Raw genomic sequence first — 13,679 nt, 5'->3', positions numbered from 1 at the left:
TTTTTTTTTTTTTTTTTTTTTTAAAGACGGGGTTTCGGCCGGGCGCGGTGGCTCAAGCCTGTAATCCCAGCACTTTGGGAGGCCGAGGCGGGTGGATCACGAGGTCAAGGGATCGAGACCATCCTGGTCAACATGGTGAAACCCCGTCTCTACTAAAAATACAAAAAATCAGCTGGGCATGGTGGCGCGTGCCTGTAATCCCAGCTACTCAGGAGGCTGAGGCAGGAGAATTGCCTGAACCCAGGAGGCGGAGGTTGCGGTGAGCCGAGATCGTGCCATTGCACTCCAGCCTGGGTAACAAGAGCGAAACTCCGTCTCAAAAAAAAAAAAAAAAAAAAAAAAAAGACGGGGTTTCACCATGTTGGTCAGGCTGGTCTTGAGCTCCCGACCTCAGGTGATCAGCCCGCCTTGGCCTCCAAAGTGCTTGGATTATAGGCATGAGCCACCATGCCTGGCCTCATACAGTCTTTAGTAGCAGAGCCCCTAATATCTGAAATAGGTACTTTAGAGACGCTGGTTTCCATTTGTACCTGCAGCCAGTTCATTGTTTTGCAGGGAGTGTCACATTCAAGGCCTAACACTGAGGACATGTCACTGTGTTACGCTAACCGCTCGGCAGCCCTCTTCCACCTGGGTCAGTACGAGGTGAGTGTGAGGGTGCCTGGTGTGACTGGGGGGGATTCTAGGGTCTTCACTGGAGGACTAGACCTTCGTCTCTGCTTCTTCCTGAGAACACTAAAATAGGTCCTGCTGCAGCTGGCTGAATTGGAAGCACATTAATATCTACCTAAACTCGGGCCAGGGGCCCACACCTCCTATCACATTGTGGAGCTGAGGCGGGCAGATCACCTGAGGGCAGGAGTTGGAGACCACACTGGCCAACATGGTGAAACCCCGTCTCTACTAAAAATACAGGGATAAAAATTAGCCATGTATGGTGGCAGGCACCTGTAAGTCCCAGCTACGTAGGAGGCTGAGGCAGGAGAATCGCTTGAACCTGGGAGGTGGAGGTTATGGTGAGCAGAGATCATGCCACTACACTCCAGCTTGGGCAACAGAAGACTCTGTCTCAAAAAAAAAAAAAAAAAAAAAAGAAAGAAAGAAAAGAGCTATGGGACATCCCATGGGCATATGGACTGTATCCAGTAGGTCAGCAGTGCTCAGTGTCAAGATCAGCTGTGATATATATTGCTACTAATACTTTAGGCTCCAAGTGTTTGCAAAGTATACTGTTTGCTTCTTTAAGTAGAGTATGTTCAAGATTTTCCCTGTGGTAATATAGCTCTGCCTTAATAAGTGTCATGAAGGCCGGGCGCGGTGGCTCAAGCCTGTAATCCCAGCACTTTGGGAGGCCGAGGCGGGTGGATCACAAGGTCAAGAGATCGAGACCATCCTGGTCAACATGGTGAAACCCCGTCTCTACTAAAACTACAAAAAATTAGCTGGGCATGGTGGTGCGTGCCTGTAATCCCAGCTACTCAGGAGGCTGAGGCAGGAGAATTGCCTGAACCCAGGAGGCAGAGGCTGCGGTGAGCCGAGATCACGCCATTGCACTCCAGCCTGGGTAACAAGAGCGAAACTCCATCTCAAAAAAAAAAAAGTGTCATGAGTGGAAAGTGGAAGCTAACTTGAAATCCCTGTGTGTGCCTGTGAGATGGGCTTTCTATGACTGGCATCCTTCTCATCCCCTGATTGTGGCAAGAGAAAAAAAGTGGAGGGCTGTGTCAGTGGAATTTTTAAAACAGGAAGTGATCAAGATCAGATTAATGTTTTAGGAAGATACCTCTGAGGCATCTGGAATTTATAGTAGAGAGGTCTACGAACAAGCTCTAAAATGCCATTTTGATACATCTGTTTTGGAATTCTACAAAAATTCAAATTATATCCTCTAGTTTAGAACTATTGGAATAGTAAGAAGTCCACACTTGCCTGTAGAGTAAAAGAGAAATGTAGGGATCTAGCTCTAGATCCTAAGCAAGAAAGTCCTGGACTACCAGGTCCAGTGATTAGGAAGAAGAACTTGTGAAACATTTAACCCTTTACAACTTTTCTGTATTGATTGTTTCTGTTTTCCTTTTTTTTAAGACAGGGTCTCTGTCACCCAGGCTGGAGTGCAGTGACATGATCACAGCTGACTGTAACCTCGAACTCCTGGGCTCAAGCAATCTTCCTGCCTTAGCCTCCTGAGTAGCTAGGGCTATAGGGGAATGCCACCAGGCCTGGCTAATTTCGTAATTTTTTGTAGAGCCCAGGAGCTTGCCTATGTTGCCCAGGCTGGTCTCGAACTCCTGGACTCAAGTGATCCTCCCCGCTCGGTCTCCCATAATGCTGGGATTACAGGTGTGAGCCCACCATGCCCAGATGTTTTCCCTCTTCTAATAACGATTACCATTTATTAAGCACATACTATATTCCTTTTGCCACGTTAGATATATTATTTCATTTTGTCCTTAACCCTGTGAGATATTATTACCACTGTTCTTTTTTTTTTTTTTTTTTTGGGCCTAAACCTTCTTTGGCTCCAGGCACCCAGGCTGGAGTGCAATGGCGCGATCTCGGCTCACCGCAACCTCCACCTCCTGGGTTCAGGCAATTCTCCTGCCTCAGCCTCCTGAGCAGCTGGGACTACAGGCACGCGCCACCATGCCCAGCTAATTTTTTGTATTTTTAGTAGAGACGGGGTTTCACCGTGTTGACCAGGATGGTCTTGATCTCTTGACCTCATGATCCACCCGCCTCGGCCTCCCAAAGTGCTGGGATTACAGGCTTGAGCCACCGCGCCCGGCCACTGTTCTTTAGATAAAATTAAGACACTGAGAAATTAAGTCGATTGCACAAGATCATGTGGCTAGTAAGAGGCACAGTGTATCTGAGTGCAGGTCTGCTTGGCCTCAAAGCCTGCCTCTTAGTCATTATACTATAATTCTTCTATGCAAAAGTTTTTCTTCCCTTAAAAGTAGAAATATTTAATAAGAACATTAAGCATAACAATATCTTCAACAACTATTGCTAATCACTCAAAAGATCACACAGAAATATATTTAAAAGCACATAGTTGTACTTGTTCCATTTTTAATAATCCTTAACTTTCCTGTAGGTTTTTGGAAACATTTTTAGTAAACATTGAAGAATAGGGACGAAGGGTCATTCTGGGATTTTCTTTCTGTTTTCAGACGTGCCTTAAAGACATTATTAGAGCACAGACGCATGGGTATCCAGAAAGATTGCAACCCAAGATAATGTTACGTAAAGCAGAATGTCTGGTGGCCCTGGGGAGACTACAGGAGGCGCGCCGGACCATCAGTGATCTTGAAAGGAACTTCCCTGCCAGCCCAACCCTAGCAGATTTCCCCTCTCAGAGTGTGCAGAGAAACCTCCATCATCTGAAAATGAAAGTACAAGAAAAGGAGAATCTCCCAGAAACCTTCCCGGCAGCTCTGGCAAAAACCCTTGAGGGTGTGGACCTAGGAGAAGAGAATAAACAACTTTCCAACGCCTCATCATCTGTCGGCTTATGCATGGATCCTTTAAAAGGTCGCTGTCTCGTCGCCACAAGAGAGATTCTCCCAGGAGAGCCTCTGGTGAAGGAGGATGCTTTTGTGAGTGTTCTTAACCCAGGAGAACTGCCACCACTGCATCACAGCCTAGACAGCAAATGGGACACCAGAGTTACCAATGGGGACCTCTACTGTCACCGATGTTTGAAGCACACTTTGGCCACAGTTCCCTGTGATGGATGCAGCTATGCCAAGTATTGCAGCCAAGAGTGTTTGCGGCAGGCCTGGGAGCTCTACCATAGGATAGAATGTCCTCTAGGTGGGCTGCTGCTCACACTGGGTGTGTTTTGCCACATTGCCCTGAGGTTGACTCTTTTGGTGGGATTTGAGGATGTTAGCAAAATCAGGAAGCTTTGTGATGAGGTTAGTAATAAGGACATCTATTTACCTGAAAGCAACAGTCGGGTTAAGACACTTAATTCTGGCCTAGGGGAGATTGAGAAAAATGGCAAAATTGTTGAGACCCCAATTCCTGGATGCGATGTTAATGGGAAGTATGAAAGTAATTATCAGGCTGTCTTCAACCTTTTGCCCCATACTGAAAACCATAGCCCAGAGCACAAATTCCTCTGTGCACTCTGTGTTTCTGCACTGTGCAGGCAGCTAGAAGCAGCCAGTTTCCAGGCTGTCGCAACAGGTGCAGACTCCTCCCGGCTGAAAGCAGCAGCGGCGCCTGAGTTGTGTCCAGACGTGACTGTTTGGGGTGTGGCGATGCTCCGACACATGCTCCAGCTACAGTGTAACGCCCAGGCGATAACCACCATACAGCACACAGGTAAGAGGGAAACTGACCTGCCTGCTGACACTGTTAGTCTTGATGGAGCAGGTGTTTGAGAAGAAAGAATTGCAAAGGAAAATAGTAGGATTCAAACAAATCAGTGAGCTAATGGGGTCACTAAGCTGCCTTGTTTATTATGACATTGAGAAGCTATATGACCAGCCGGGTGCAGTGGCTTATGCCTATAATCCCAGCACTTTGGGAGGCTGAGGCGGGTGGATCATGAGGTCCAGAGATCGAGACCATCCTGGCCAACATGGTAAAACCCCGTCTTTTCTAAAAATACCAAAAAAAAAAAAAATTAGCTGATCATGGTGGTACAATGTGCCTATAGTCCAAGCTACTCGGGAGGCTGAGGCAGGAGAATCGCTTGAGCCTGGGAGGCGGAGGTTACAGTGCGCCTCGACAGCACCGCTGCACTCCAGCTTGGCGACAGCCGAGGGGTTTTTCGACCCCGTCTCAAAAAAAAATAATTTGATACCATTCTGCCTTGGTTTTCTCATCTGCAAAATGAGTAGTTTTATCCCAGCTAACTTTATAGAGTTGTGTAAAGCTGTGTTTGTAAAAATTATTGTAAAAGTCCATATTACTGAAAAATATTTTTTTAATTTATTTTTTTGAGACAGAGTCTTTCTCTGTCCCCCAGGCTGGAGTGCAGTGGTGCAGTTCAGCTCACTGTAACCTCCACCTCTCAGGTTCAAACGATTCTCGTGCCTCAGCCTCCCAAGTAGCTAGGATTACAGGCATGCGCCACCACACCTGGCTAATTTTTGTGTGTTTTTAGTAGAGATGGGATTTTGCCATATTGGCTAAGTGGAACTTGAACTTCTGGCTTCAGGCAGTCCACCCTCGTTTGCCTCCCAAAGTGCTAAGATTACACGCGTGAGCCACTGCTGCCAGACTTTTTAAAAAAAAATTTTTTTTTGAGGTGGAGTTTCTCTCTTGTCGCCCAAGCTGGAGTGCAGTGGCGCCATCTCAGGTCACCGCAGCCTCCACCTCGAAGGTTCAAGCAATTCTTCTGCCTCAGCCTCCTGAGTAGCTGGGATTACAGGCATGTACCACCATGCCTGGCTAATTTTGTATTTTCAGTAGAGACAGGGTTTCACCGTGTTGGTCAGACTGGTCTCAAAGTCCCAACTTTGGGTTATCCACCCGCCTTGGCCTCCCAAATTGCTGGTTACAAGAGTGAGCCACTTCACTGGGCCTTAATTTTTTTTTAATAGAGATAGAGACTTGCTATGTGGCCCAGGCTGGTCTTAAACCCCTGGGCTCAAGCAGTTCCCCACCTAAGCCTTCCCAAGTGCTGGGATTACAGGCATGAGCCACCACACCTGACCTGAGATTTTTTGGTTATGAAGGAAAACTGTCTTAAATAAATAGTAATAGCAAGTTTGTTATAAAGATACATATACAAGAGGCCTGGCACTGTGGCTCACGCCTGTAATCCCAGCACCTCAGAAGGCAGAGGTGGGCAGATCACCTAAGGTCAGGAATTCAAGACCAGCCTGGGCAACGTGACAAAATACAAACATTAGCCGAGTACAGTGGTGTGCGCCGGTAGTCCCAGCTACCTGAGAGGCCAAGGCAGGAGAATCGCTTCAGCCCTGGAGGCAAAAGTGGCAGTGAGTGGCCAAGGTTGCAGCACTGCACTCCAGCCTGGGTGAAACACTGTCTCAAGACAAAGCAGGTACACGCACAAGAATCCAGAGAAAGCTGTATAGTTTTTCCTTAGGGAGGGCAGAAAAAAAGAGTTAAACCAGACTGCAGAAAGAAGAGAACCTGTAGCTGAGTAAGGTATCAAACTTTTTTTCTTTTTGAGACAGTTTTGCTCTTGTTGCCCGGGGTTGGAGTGCAATGGAGCAATCTCGGCTCACTGTAACCTCCGCCTCCCGGGTCCAAGCGATTCTCCTGCCTCAGCCTCCCAAGTAGCTGGGATTACAGGCATGTGCCACCACGCCTGGATAATTTTGTATTTTTAGTAGAGATGGAGTTTCTCCATGTCGGTCAGGCTGATCTCGAATTCCCAACCTCAGGTGATCTGCCCGCCTAGGCCTCCCAAAGTGCTGGGATTACAGGCGTGAGCCACTGTGCCCGGCTTTTTCCCCCCCGCCCTTTTTCTTTTTTTTTTTTTTTTTTGAGATGAAGTGTTGCTCTGTTACCGAGGCTGAAGTGTGGTAGTGTGATCTTGGCCCACTGCAACCTCCATCTCCTGGGTTCAAGCGATTCTCCTGCCTCAGCCTCCCAAGTAGCTGGGATTGCAAGCACGCACCACCACGTCCAGCTAATTTTTGTACTTTTAGTAAAGATGGGATTTCACAATGTCTACCATGCTGGTCCCGAACTCCTGACCTCGTGATCTGCCCGCCTCAGCCTCCCAAAGTGCTGAGACTGCAGGCATGAGCTGCTGCACCCAGGCAGGTATCAGACTCAACTCACTGAGCTACTCTCTGTCATCTCTTTCCAATTGACACACATTTCTCATTCTTCTAAATTTCCAAGAGAGGAATCCAGCCCAGCACAGCCTTCCACCCCACATTGCACCATAAGCTGCCTGCCTCCATACTGCCTGTGCTTTGATCCAGGGGCCACCTCTAAACAGACCCTCTGGCTTAGCCCCGCTTTCCTGAGCTGGAGTCTATAGATAATGTGACTTAAGATAGACGGGAAGGTTGGGTGTGCCAGAATCTTGATCCAGTGTGACATCTCCAGTGTGACTACTGACAGCAGATACAACTATTATTAGAAAAGTGGCATTTGCAGCGTTTCTTTGTATGAGCTTCACTTTAACAGAAAATGTTTTTTGACTCAGTCTGTTCATTATACTTTTCCTAATTTTTTTGGTTAACTCTCTTGAGAGGGAAGAAACTAGGTGCTAGCTAAACTGAGTTTTTATAGACAGATTAATATTAAATGTGACTTAACCATACATGTTTAGCTCATTTGATCTTCTCACATTAGGTAATCTAGAATTTGTCAGCCTATTTTTGTGTGTATTTTTATGTTTAATTTTACTTCGGCAGGCAAGTTATATGGTATATAGTTATCTTGCTAGAGATGTTTTGGCCAAGATGCTCTTCCCCATCCTGAAGCACATGGAACATCCAAAAATAGAACTGGCCTCGTCCCCTGATACTACTAAATCATGTTTCAAGCCGGTCTGTGTTCTTCTCTGGCCCTCCTGTTTCTTTGAGCCATTGCTACCTCCTAAAATACAGCTGTTGAGTGTTTTTCCAGAATTATGTTTTCCTTTGGGCACATTCACTTGCATTTTTTAATATACTTATTTTGTTTTTCTGAACATAAGATATGGGGCTTCCAGATAAAAGGGCAGAAAGTTACCAACTCTTAATTCCATGTCTTGCCTTTAAAATACTTAATAGGGCCTGGTGCAGTGACTCACGTCTATAATCCAAGCACTTTGGTAGGCCGAGGCAGGTGGATCACGAGGTTAGGAGTTCAAGACCAGCCTGACCAACATGGCAAAACCCGGTCTCTACTAAAAATACAAAAATTAGCTGGGCGTGATGACGTACACCTATAGTCCCATCTGCTTGGGAGGCTGAGACAGGAGAATCAGCGGAGGTTGCAGTAAGCCTATGTCACGCCATTGCACTCCAGCCTGGGCAACACAGCGAGATTCCATCTTAAAAAAAAAAAAAAAAAGCCAGACACTGTGGCTCACAACTGTAATCCCAGTACCTTTGGAGTTGAGAAGGGAGGATCGCTTGAAGCTACGAGTTTGAGATTAATCTGGGCAACAGAATGAGACCCCCATTTCTATAAAACTTAAAATAAGCCAGTCACGGTGTTATGCATCTGTAGTCCCAGCTACTCAGGAGGTTGACCAGAGAGGGTGGCTTGAGCGGGAGGTCAGCTGCAGTGAGCTATGATCATGCCACCGGACCCCAGCCTGGGTATCAGAGCAAGATGCCCTCTTGGGATTTAAAAAAAAAAAAAAAAAAAAAAAAGCCAGGCACGGGGGCTCACTCCTGTAATCTCACCATTTGGAAGGCCAAGGTGAGAGAATTGCATGACTCTAGGAGTTCGAGACCAGCTTAGGCAATATAGTGAGACCCAGTTTGTTAAAAAAAAAAAAAATTGCCTAAATTGTCCCAGAAGGAGGAAAACACTTCAAAAAACCAGCAACTGTAGAAGAGTCAAGTTAGCAAAACATTTCCCTAAAAATGAGGCAGACCTATTTGTTTCCATGTGAATTCTTTAAAACTTTTTTTTCTTTTTTTGGGAGATGGAGTCTCGCTCTGTAATTCAGGCTGGAGTGCAGTGGTGCAATCTTGGCTCACTGCAACCTCCGCCTCCCAGGTCCCAGTTCAAGCAATTCTGCCTCAGCCTCCCGAGTAGCTGGGATTACAGGCATGTGCTACCACGCCCAGCTAATTTTTGTATTTTTCGTAGAGATGAGGTTTCACCATGTTGGCCAGGCTGGTCTTGAACCCCTGACCCTCGTGATCCACCTGCCTCGGCCTCCCAAAGTGCTAGGGGATTACAGGCATGAGCCACCGCACCCAGCCTGAATTCTTTAAAACTTTTAGGGAACATATTTAACCATAATTCAAAAAAAAAAAAAAGAAACAACCATCTCTGAAGCACAGATCAAAGCCAAGCACAGCGACTCATGCCTATAATCCCAGCACTTTGGAAGGCTGAGGTGGGAGAATCGCTTGAGCCCAGGAGTTGGAGACCAGTCTGGGCAACACAGTAAGAGCCCATCTCTACAAAAATTAGCTGGGCATGGTGGCACACACCTGTGGTCTCAGCAACTCAGGAAGCTCAGGTGGGAAGATTGGTAGAGCCAGAAGCAAGGCTGCAGTGAGCTACGATGGCGCAGTGTACTCTATCCTGGGTGGCAGAGTGAGACCCTGTCTCAAAAGCCTGGGCCTGGCGGCTCACACCTGTCATCCCAGCACTTTAGGAGGCCAAGGCAGGCGGATCACCTAAGGTCAGGAGTTTGAGACTAGCCTGGCCAACATGGTGAAACCCATCTCTAAAAATAGAACAATTAGCTGCATGTGGTGGCAGGTGCCTGTAATCTCAGCTTCTAGGGAGGCTGAGGCATGAGAATCGCTTGAACCTGGAAGGTGGAAGTCGCAGTGAGCCGAGATCGTACCACTGCACTCCAGCCTGGGCAACAGAGCAAGACACTCAAAAAAAAAAAATCAAAGGCTGAGGCAGGAGGAATGCTTGAGCCCTGGAGTTCAAGACCCCACCATAGGGAGCAACAGCAAACGAAAGAACAGCTCATTTGTACACTGTGTAAACTGTTCCAGGGGTGGGGAAACCTAGAACTCTTTCCCACTCACTTTAGAAAGCCAGTAATAAAAACTAGAGTCCAGTCTCACTTTTGAATATAGATGTAGAAACCCCGTATAAATCACTGCCATATCACATCCAGCAGTTTATTAAAGGACCAAGTAGAGTTTCTCCCAGAAATGCAAAGGCACTTTAATTTGGAGGGATGTGAATGAAGGCCTAGATAACCACAGAGGCACGCCATATTCTTAACGGGAAGACTGGAAACTTGAGGTTTCCCTGCATTAACCTAATCAATCTAATACCATTTCAAATGGAATCACAATTGAGTTTTCGTGGAACTTGACAACGTTCTAAAGTTCAACTTGAATAAATGGATGAGAATAGCTTTTTTTTTTTTTTTTTTAAGAGAAGTGAAAGGTCTTGGTACTGTCAGATTTCATACCAGCATTAAAGCTACAAACTTAAAAACAACTTGAAACGGATGACAGCCCCCGAAAAGGATTAGAGTCTTTTTTCAAATCATTAAAAACGTAACTGTTTCAGAATTAAACCATCAGTTATCTAGATAAAGTTAAGTGAACGTTTATATAGTCTTAGGGCAGGAGAGGCTTTTTAAAATACTATATAATATCAAATTTAGGTAATTAAAAGAGAGCCAGATTTAGCTTCCTAGGTACCAAATATCAAGAACACCATAACCGATTAAGAAGATAAAGAATATAGATGAGGCTGGCCCCAGTGGCTCACACCTGTAATCCCAGCACTTTGGGAGGCCCAGGAGGTCGGATCACCCGAGGTTGGGAGTTTGAGACCAGCCTGACCAACAGAGAGAAACCCCATCTCTACTAAAAATACAAAATTAGCCAGGCATGGTGGCCGGGCACCTGTAATCCCAGCTGCTCGGGAGGCTGAGGCAGGAGAATAGCTTGAGCCTGGGAGACAGAAGTTGCAGTGAGCTGAGATTGCACCACTGCACTCCAGCCTGGGCAACAAGGGCAAAACTCCATCTCAGAAAAGAAAAGAAAATAAAGGATGTAGGTGAAAGAGGGCCTTGCAGAAATTGAAAACATTGCACTTTGGGAGGCCGAGGTGGGTGGATCACCCAAAGTCAGGAGTTTGAGACCAGCCCGGCCAACATAGTGAAACCCCATCTACTAAAAATACAAAATTTAGGCGTGGTGGCATGTGCCTGTAATCCCAGCTGCTTGGGAGGCCGAGGCAGGAAAATCACCTGAACTGGGAGGCAACGGTTACAGTGAGCTGAGATCATGCCACTGCACTCCGTCCCGGGCAACAAGAGTAAAAAACTGCATCTCAAAAAAAAAACAAAAACCCAAGAATTGAAAACATTGGACTGAGAGGCAGAAGACCTAATTTCCTGAACCTCTGTGTATATCAGTATCGTCATGGACATGACAAGACTGGATAAACCTCAGAGCCTCTGGGGAGGACTTTGCCAACATGACCCCAGTTTCCCCATCCCTGTAAGTTGACTCTTTGCAGCTTGACATTGCTGCTTCTCTTGTCAAGAAGCGGAGTTTTTCCCCCTCCTTGGAGTCTGGGCTGGCTCTGGAACTCGCTTTGGCCAGTAGACAGAATTGGTGTTATGTAACTTTTGAGTCCAAGCCTTAATTGCCTCCACAGTCACCTTCTTGGAATGATAGCGTGGCCCTGTGAACAAGCCTGGGCTGGCTTCCTGGAGGAGAAAAGACCAGTGCCGGAGGAATGCAGTCACGTGAGTAAGCCCCAGGCAAAGCCAGCAGCAAAAAACATTCCCCGGAGCTGAGCCAAAACTGCCGGCGTACAGAATTGTGAACAAATGAAATTACTGTTGTTTTAACAACCCTCCCCCCACCAAGGAAAACTCAAAAATTAAGATGTCGATGGACAAAATGATGGAACATCTCTAGCAACGACACAGCTCTTAAAATCAGCTATCTTTTTTTTTTTTTTTTTTTTTTTTTTTTTTTGGAGACGGAGTTTCGCTCTTGTGACCCAGGCTGGAGTGCAATGGCGCGATCTCGGCTCACCGCAACCTCCACCTCCTGGGTTCAGGCAATTCTCCTGCCTCAGCCTCCCGAGTAGCTGGGATTACAGGCACGCGCCACCATGCACAGCTAATTTTTTGTATTTTAATAGAGACGGGGTTTCACCGTGTTGACCAGGATGGTCTCGATCTCTTGACCTTGTGATCCACCCGCCTCGGCCTCCCAAAGTGCTGGGATTACAGGCGTGAGCCACCGCGCCCAGCCTAAAATCAGCTTTTAAAAATACGCATAGCGGCCAGGCTCAGAGGCTCACACCTGTAACCCCAGCACTTTGGAAGGCCAAGGCTGGAGGATTACTTGAGCCCAGGAGTTAGAGACCAGCCTAGGCAACACAGTTAAACTCTGTGGCTACAAAAATACAAAAATTAGTTGGGCGTGGCAGTGCGCACTTGTTGTCCCAGCTACTTGGGAGTCTGAGGTGGGAGCATGGCTTGGGACCAGGAGGTAGAGGCTGCAGTGAGCTGAGATCACCTCCAGTGCACTCCAGCCTGGGCAACCGAGTGAGACCCTGCCTGAAAAATAAGATAAGAACATGCATCGTGATGAAAATCTAAAACTGGGTTGTGTAAATTTCCCCGAAAAAGCATTGAATCGTACATTTAAAACAAGTGAAATTTATGGTAGATGGATTATATTTTAATACAGCTGTTAAAAGTACACATGAGACTAGGCGCTGTGGCTCACGCCTGTAATCCCCGAACTTTGGGAGGTCATGGTGGGCAGATCACAAGGTCAGGAGTTCAAGAGCAGCCTGGCCAACATAGTGAAATCCCGTCTCTACTAAAAGTACAAAAATGAGCCGGCTGTGGTGGCACACGCCTGTAGTCCCAGCTACTCAGGAGGCTGAGGCAGGAGAATCACTTGAACCCAGGAGGCAGAGGTTGCAGTGAGCCAAGACGACACCATTGCACTCCAGCCTGGGTGACAGATTTTGTCTCAAAAAAAAAAAGTACACGAGCAAGCCTGCATCCAAGTAGATAGTGATAAATAAAAACAGCCACCCTGTAACCTTTCTCTGGTAATTAAGACACCATTGTTGGCCTCTCACAGCAGCAGAGTTGCTTTGTTGATTTTGTTTTTGTTTTTTGAGACAGGGTCTCTCTCTGTTGCCCAGGCTGGAGTGCAGTGGTGTGATCTCAGCCCACTGAAGCCTGGACCTCCAGAGTTGAAGTGATCCTCCCTCCTCAGCCACCCGAGTAGCTGGGCTCAGGTGTGCACCACCACACCGGGCTAACTTTTCTATTTTTTGTAGAGATGGGGTTTTGCCAAATTGCCCAGGCTGGTCTCAAACCCTTGAGCTCAAGTGATCCTCCTGCCTCAGCCTCCCAAGGTGCTGGGATTACAGGGGTGAACCACCGCACCCCGCCTGTATTTTTAATTCCAAAATGCATTTTAGGTTAGGATTTAAAGACAAAATGTTATATCTGCCTGATGGATTATAAGCGACTATCATTTTCTCTGTAAGGTTCAGTTTTTAAATTTTTTTCTGACTACCACATATTCCTTTTGTAAGTTCAATGAGTTGTTTGTTTGTTTGTCTGCTTTTAGAGACAGGGTCTTGCTCTGTCGCTCAGGCTGGAGTGTAGTGGGGTGATCATAGCTCAGCGTAACTTTGAACTCCTGGGCTCAAGCGGTCCTCCTGCGTCTGACTCCCAAAGTGCTGGGATTACAGGCATGAGCCACTACATCCAGCAGCAATTCATTTTTTTAATAATAAAGATAATTATGCCCTAAGTGCATGCAAAAAAGAAAAAAAAATACAGATAATTCAAGTGATAAGAGTATTTTTCTATGAACATTTTTAAGGCATTTGATTCATATTTCAAAATTGCCCTCCAGGAAAGTTCCACTGTTAGGCGCCCACCAGCAGTGTTCACTCTCATTTTTGAATTTCATCTAATTTTGTTTCAGTCTGCTCATATTTCTAATCTTGTTATATCCCTTTTTATTATTTCTTTGGGGTTCCAATACCTCCCAATTTAGTGTTCTCATTGAATTTCATTAGCAGCTGTTTCATTAGTAGCA

At 46.4% G+C, this 13,679-nt stretch overlaps 1 protein-coding gene across 5 annotated transcripts in view; it reads left to right on the top strand.

Annotated features, from left to right (window-relative positions):
* SMYD4 (SET and MYND domain containing 4) overlaps positions 1-13,679 on the top strand; it is a 44,894-nt gene that overhangs the window by 22,033 nt on the left and 9,182 nt on the right. For 4 of the 5 annotated variants that reach the window (XM_032263434.1, XM_032263436.1, XM_032263433.1 and 1 more), the window contains 2 exons: positions 556-645; positions 3,174-4,332. In XM_032263434.1, the coding sequence (XP_032119325.1) occupies positions 556-645; positions 3,174-4,332 (1,249 nt within the window). The remainder of the gene's footprint in view (positions 1-555; positions 646-3,173; positions 4,333-13,679) is intronic. The other variant, XM_032263435.1, reaches the window with a different exon arrangement.

Source organism: Sapajus apella, unplaced genomic scaffold (assembly GCF_009761245.1).
Source record: "Sapajus apella isolate SASKATOON/1434 unplaced genomic scaffold, GSC_monkey_1.0 scaffold136, whole genome shotgun sequence".
In the NCBI taxonomy this organism is placed as follows: Eukaryota; Metazoa; Chordata; class Mammalia; order Primates; family Cebidae; genus Sapajus; species Sapajus apella.
This window is presented reverse-complemented; position numbering and strand designations above follow the sequence as displayed.